The following is a 7,325-nucleotide window of genomic DNA, read 5'->3' as shown; positions in this document are numbered from 1 at the left end:
CAACCAACCCACTAAACGTAAAAACCAGAAACCAAAACAGCCAGGACCAAAGCCAAAGCACCTGCAAAACGAGCAAACAACATACAAAATTCAAAGAAACCAAAAGAGAAACGTACCAGGACTACGATAAGCGCAAGTAGGGAAGACCAATTTTGTCTATACGAAGCAGACCACGGATCTGATCAGGTAAGGAGTCATGAGCATACCAATCCATATTAAAACCCCCAGCTCCCCTTTTGGCAAGAAAATCGGCGACCACATTACCTTCTCGAAAAACATGGTGCATGCGAAACTCCATACCTACCAAAAGACCCCACAATTCCTCCCAAAAATCTTATAGGTACCAAATATTACACTCACCCTTCGTACACCAGCGAACCAACAATTGGGAATCAACCTCAATCTCAACTCGACAAAAACCCAACTGATGACACCTCCTAACCCCTTCCAACAAACTTCTCAACTCAGCAAAATTATTAGAACCCTGACCCAAGAAAACCGAGTAAGCAGAGTGCAACCTACCAAGACTATCACGAATAACCCCCCCAGCGCCAGCCGGCCCTAGATTCCCTAAACTACTACCATCCGAGTTGAGTTTCATCCAATCTTGGGGAGGCCGTTTCCACCTGATCACACGAATATGCCTGGGCCTAGGATATACAACTGGGATCTCCAACCTTTTCAGAATAGCCTCATCTTGAAAAGAAATCCTAGCGACTTTCATAAATAACGACATAATCCTTCGAATCCATAGCTTGATAACATGCCAAACAGACTGAACTGACTCCACTTTATCTTCCATCCGAGCTTTGCAACGTCTATCCTAAAGCCTCCAAGAAACAATAGAAGGAAGAATGCCAAAGATAAACCTTAACTGAGAGGACTTACCAGCACGCCGAAACCAGAAATTAATTTGCTCCTTCCAAGTATTGAAAACACCCATATGAACACCTAGATGGGTCGTTGCCAACCTCCAAATACATCTGGCAAAATCGCCTGTACAGAGAACGTGATTTAAATCCTCCATATGTCCCCTAGCATAACAATTACATTTAGAAACAACAGGAATGCCAATATTCTTAATCTTCTCATCCACACTCAAACAATTATGGTACGCCTTCCACATCATAATAGAAATTTTCTTGGGTATATGAGTATGCCAAATCCAATTTGCCCAAGGTAACGAAGGAGCTCTCACACGGATACAATCCCAAGCACTTCTAGTGTTAAACTCCCCATTATTATCCCTCATCCAAATAAGGATATCCTGACCATCCTTCCTAGTCGCCAAAAACTGAAACAGATCTTCGGCTTTTTGTGAACCAACTAGTCTTTCCAAAAGAGAGGTATCCCAACCATTATCAAGCCGACACTCTTTGACTCGAAGCAAAGGTCTCTCAAGAACTGGAAAATGATCACCAATAGGACCCCCATCTGCCCAATTATCATACCAAAAAGAAACATTACCTTCTCTCACCAGCCACTTAGAATTATTTAAAACCTCCGGGATGCAATGCACAATGGCTTTCCAAAACCTAGTTCCTTTAGTAGGGTTCAAAAGGGATAAGTGACTACCTTTCACATACTTACCTCTGAAAAATTCTGCCCATAAAGAATGCCCCTGAATTAAATGCCAAGCAAATTTCATATGTAAGGCCCTCTGAATCTCCTCAAAATCCCGAATACCCAAACCGCCTTCCTCCGTAGGATGACAAATATTTTTCCAAGCCACCCACTTCCTCTTTCCTCTCCCCTCAAGATCACCCCAAAAAAAGGAGCTCATAATCCTGTTCAACGCCACATAAACACCATGGGGAACCTGAAGGACGACCATGAGATGAGTTGCCATGCTCGATAAAACATGACGTAAAAGAATAACACAACCCCCAGTAGAAATCAATTTCATTTTCCACCCTACAACTTTTTTATTAAATTTACCAATCAGATCACCAAAATCATAAACCTTCAAACGACCCATCACAATAGGAACTCCCAGATATTTAAAGGGAAAAGATCCTTCTGAAAAACCAGTCAAATGAAGAAGAGAAGATTTCCTGGGATCAGATATTTTTTTTGAAAACAAAATAGCACTTTTATTTTTATTAAGAATCTGACCTGTCCACTTCTCATAAAGATTAAGCACCTCCATCAACCCTCTCATAGACTTCTTCCCACCATTAGAGAAAATAATAATATCATCCGCATACATAAGGTGGGAAACAAAAGGCGTACCTCTAGCTTGAGAAAACTTGCCAATTTTACCATTCTCAAAAGCATTCTTGAGCAACCGAGATAGTGTCTCCTGCATAATGACAAATAAGTAAGGAGACAGCGGATCACCCTGCCTCAGACCACGCTCGCCCTTAAAGAAACCCAAGGAAGTACCATTCATCATAATAGAATACCAAGGTGAGGAAATACAAAGGTTTATCAAAGCGCAAAACTGAGGAGAAAACCCAAAGGACTCCAGAACCTGAATAAGGAACCTCCAATTAACTCTATCATAAGCCTTGGACATATCAAGCTTAACCAAGACATTACCCCCTATAGTGGTTTTATTAATAGAATGGACCATTTCCTGTGTAAGACTTATATTTTCAAAAATGCTACGACCAGGAATAAAGGCCCCTTGCTCTTGGGAGATCATCTTAGGAAGCACATTCGTGAGGCGGCCCACCAAAATTTTCGCACAGATCTTATAAACCACAGAGCACAAGCTGATAGGCCTAAACTTGTCAAAACCTGTAGGAGATTCCACCTTTGGGATAAGAACAATAAAAGACGCTGAATAATATCTAGGGAGCAGCTGATGTTGAAAGAACTCAGAAACCGCCTCCAAAAGATTTGCTTTAACAATCTCCCAGCAGGACCTAAAGAAACCGGAACCAAAACCATCCGGACCTAGGCTACTGTCAATAGGAATACTGAACAAAGCATCCTTAATTTCATCCATCGAAGGAGAACTACAAAGCATCAAATTCTCATCCGCGGTAATCACTGGGGAAATCAAATCCTGAAAACTGGAAAACTCACAATGGCTATTCTCACCCAAAAACTGCTTAAAATACTCAACAGCGGCCTTATGAATCTCAAGAGGGTTATTTAAATGAGTACCATCTGCAAGAAACATATCAGTAACCCTCTTATGATTTTTAGCATTCAAATAAGCATGGAAAAATTTTGAATTATTATCCCCATCTATCAACCATCTTTTCTTAGCCATATGAGACAGACGAATGTTTTCCCGACCCTTCCAAGTTAAGAGTTCCAAATTGGCAGCCAAGAGATCATTATCATCCTCAATAGAATAAGAGTTCTGAAGGCTATTATCCAGGCGATCAATGCGCTGCTCAATATCTTTGATAATCACATCTGTTCTCCCAAAAACACGTTGATTCCAATCCCTAAGTGCCACCTTAAGTCTTTTAAGCGTAAAGGATAACTTAAAAAGACCAGAACCAAGCCCATCTTGATTCCAATTCCCCTCCACGAAACTAAGGAAATATGCATGGTCAGTCCACATAAATTGGAAACGAAAAGGGCTAGGCCCATACCTGAACGGGTCCTCACCTATTTGAATCACTAAAGGAGAGTGATCAGAGGTAGAACGAGACAAAACCTGAGAAAAGACGTTAGGAAAACAATTAAGAAAATTAGAATTAAGAAAGCAACGATCTAACCTTGCCCAACTACGAGCCAAGCCGCTTTGGCCATTACACCAGGTCATCAACGCGCCTTGTGATCTCATATCCATAACCCCGCAGTTTTGAAGGCAAATATTGAAATCCCCCATAGCATTAAAAGGTCGAGGGAGTCCCCCCCGTCGTTCCGAATCCTCTCTTATGATGTTGAAATCGCCGCAGAGAATCCACGGAAGATTTCCATTACTCATCTCAACCAGATCTTCCCAAAGATTCTTCCTTTCAACAGGGTTGCACTTAGCATAGACGATAGTGAGAATAAAAACAAACCCGTTCTCCTCAACTTTCACAGAAACAAATTGGTTCGACCCATTCAACCACTATATAGATATCTCAGAGTTCCACAACAACCAAATTTTCCCACTATGCCTCTCATTAGTGACAAAACTATTACAATTATACTTTCCCAAGAGAGTAGTTATCTTATCTTCCCTCAAAAAAGGCTCAGCCAAAGCAATAATATTCGGCTTAAATTTTTTAATAATATTCCTCAACCTCAACTTGGAAGAGCGAACTCCCCGTATGTTCCAAAATAGAATTGGACTAATCATAAATTCAACTTTTTAGGACGAGTAATAGCCCGGGTAGAGTTTCTTTTCAGAAACTTACCTGCATTTTTAGTCATGTCTTCCGAGTCCGTGGAATAATCTTTTTGCATATCCTCTTTCATAGAGACTCTCTCAACTTCATGATCCGATTGTGTTTCAGCAGCCAACTCTTTATTGCCCTCATCATTGCATCCGGTAGAGATCAAGTTATCCACATTCTCGTCATCTTTCTCCTGTAACATATTCTCATCATGCAAACTGGACCCATCCTCCATAAGTTCCGTGACTTGAAAAAGAGGAATATCGTTAGACCTCCCTTCCTTATCTGTGATACCCAAAACCGAACCAGCACCTTTCGCCACACACGTTTCCCTCATCAAACCCACACCATGCTCCAACTCTTGATCCTTATAGGAACTCGGCTCCCCTACATAAACCGTGGCTTTTTCATGCTGGTGCACCTGAGTACGCTGCACCTCCATGCTATCAACGTTCCCATTTCCAGTTGCATCATCCAAGACCTCCTTCCCACCAAGGTCAACCTTCAACGTAAGGGGACTCTCGACCACTGCAGCAACTTCCTGATGCACCAAAACTTCCTGTTGCATCTCTTTCTCGGCATTGCACGAAATCACAGGATCGGTCACCCTATCTTCCGAAGGCTTCACATCTATTTTTACCCATTTCTTTGAGGCTTTCGTCTGCTTCTTCTGATCGGAATCCTTGCAGCAAGTTTGAGCATTGTGTCCTTGACATTTACATCTGGAGCAATATGCCGGCAACGTCTTGAAAATAATCTCCTGCCGTCTACTTCTCGGGACCCCAGGCTTACGGATCCAAAAGTAATTAATCGGAGCCTTTGAAGAGTCTACTTCCAGACATATCCGAGCACCATCTGTACGCGTAGCACACGTAGTGGAATTATCACATCTAATAAACCTGCCAATGGGAGCTGTGATCATCTTTAAAACTGAAGGCTGGTAAAAACTCGGTGGAAGCCCAGGCAAGAACACCCAAACCGGTACACACGGTGGTTCATAGTCTTCATCAAATTTTGGTGTCCATGCAAAAGGCCGGTAGAAGATGCCATTTACCTCACAAGATTCTCTGGACAGGGCCTTATTGAAGTCCATCTCGTTAGCCATCCGAACGAAGACATGGCGTGGACGCTGCATCGCTGAAACGATAGGCATGCTGGACAACCCCCACTGATTTCGGATGAAGGCTCTAACTGCATCTAAAGATGGCCTTTGCCGGAGGAATTTCAGAACAATGGAAAACAGAAACGGCTGTGCAAGTTTCTCAATCTCCTCCACTGAAAACGTGAAAACCAGTTCACCGTCGATGGTTTTTGGCTGATGGAAAGGGACCTCCATCTCCGGTAGTGGTTGAGGCACTGCAGAGATGAGATCGGCGAAGGACCTGGCCGGGGCTGCCATGGGCGGCGGGCCATCAGGGGCCGCCATGCAGCAGATGAGACCACCTAGCGGAGACCAAACACGAACCCTAGCAGAGCGTATATGGAAAGTTTTTTACGTATGGCAAGTTTTATAACATAAAGACTCTTTTATCCATGACCGGATACATGCGGGAATATCCACATATCAACCATTTGGAGCTCCACCAGTACACTATTAGACTAGTCTGGACTTCACTGCTACTGATACTTTCTACATGCAAGAATATCCCCATATCAACCAAATATATGATAAACTCATGGTACTAAAGATGTATGTCTTTGGGTTTTATTTTACCTAGCTACTTGTACGTGTTTATAAGCAAAAAATATTTAGTGGCACACCATTTTTGCTTTTCTTCACGTTTCTTTCAGAAAACATTAAGAATGTTGATTTTAGGGCAATGTCAAGTTACGTTGACTTTATATCATTATGTCCTTAATCAAATAATGAAATTAAGGTTATGCTAAATAGGGGTGTAACCGGTCTGGTTTTGAACAAAATTTATAACCGAACTGGTATGTACCAATTTTACATTTTCTAAAACCGATTACACACTGATTACCCTCATAAACTGGTACAATTTTATCGGTATCCGGTCCAGTTTTTTGATTTTAATGTACTATATTATATAGAATATAATATATATATTTATATATATATAATATAGTACATTATAGTATATAATACTATAGTGATAATATATTGTAGTATATTATATAAAAAAAACTATTTTATATATAATTATATATTATATATAAAAATTATGTACAATAGAAAAAATTAAATTATATATATAAGAACCGGTCCGGTTTTAGAAAAAAAAAATCGGAACCGGACCGATTTTGACCGGTTTTAAGAAAAATAAAACCGGTACCGGACTGAACCAAACTCGGGACCGAACCAATCCCACCGGTTTGGTCCGGTCTACCAGTTCACAGGTTTTTTTTTTCACCGATTTTTTTTTTTTTACACCCCTAATGCTAACACAAATCTATCTTTAGAAAAATGCTCATATTGAGGCTGAGTGTGGCTATTAACGTACGTAGGCCCTACTATTGTAGCGAGGGATGCTAGAAGTTATAATATTTATTCTCCTATTACACAAGAAGGTGATGATTTTCTCCATTTTGCGTGTCATTAATTGTATATTACATTAATTGACAAGGTAAGTAGACAATAACCTTCTTTTCATATTACTCGTATTAAGGCTATAGAGCCCTCACAACAAGAATCAAAAATAGAAAACAATTCCTCCAGAAAGCATGGCTTGAAAGAATGATTTTTGTACAAGTTCTAGAATATTCTTTGTAACGTTTAGTACAGCTGTCATATTTTCATTAGAAGATGTACTTTGTATTGGTCATCACTTGTCTATAAAAGGACTACTCATTGTGTAAATGAAATCAATGAAAAGAGAGGAATATTTCTAGAATCACTGCTTCTGTTTCCCCACTATGGAATTTGTACAAACAGGTAGTATGCACACCTTCCTTCAGTATTTCAATATGGTATCTAGAGCCTAAAGACCCACGTCTGCCCAAACCATGGAATCCCTTGAGAAAAATCCCCTTCCCCCCATTCCTTCCTCCATCACCACCGCTGTCTCTCACTCTATT

General features: G+C 40.7%; 1 protein-coding gene across 1 annotated transcript; it reads right to left on the bottom strand.

Annotated features, from left to right (window-relative positions):
- Nucleotides 1–823: 823 nt before the first annotated feature.
- LOC122293844 lies at nt 824–5,715 on the bottom strand. The gene is made up of 3 exons (XM_043102292.1): nt 4,311–5,715; nt 2,116–3,984; nt 824–2,019 (listed from the first exon to the last, which is right to left on the bottom strand). The coding sequence occupies exons 1-3, from the start codon at nt 5,713–5,715 to the stop codon at nt 824–826; spliced, it is 4,470 nt and encodes a 1,489-aa protein (XP_042958226.1).
- Between the last annotated feature and the right edge of the window lie 1,610 nt (nt 5,716–7,325).

Source organism: Carya illinoinensis, chromosome 14, assembly GCF_018687715.1.
Source record: "Carya illinoinensis cultivar Pawnee chromosome 14, C.illinoinensisPawnee_v1, whole genome shotgun sequence".
Lineage (NCBI taxonomy): Eukaryota > Viridiplantae > Streptophyta > Magnoliopsida > Fagales > Juglandaceae > Carya > Carya illinoinensis.
This window is presented reverse-complemented; position numbering and strand designations above follow the sequence as displayed.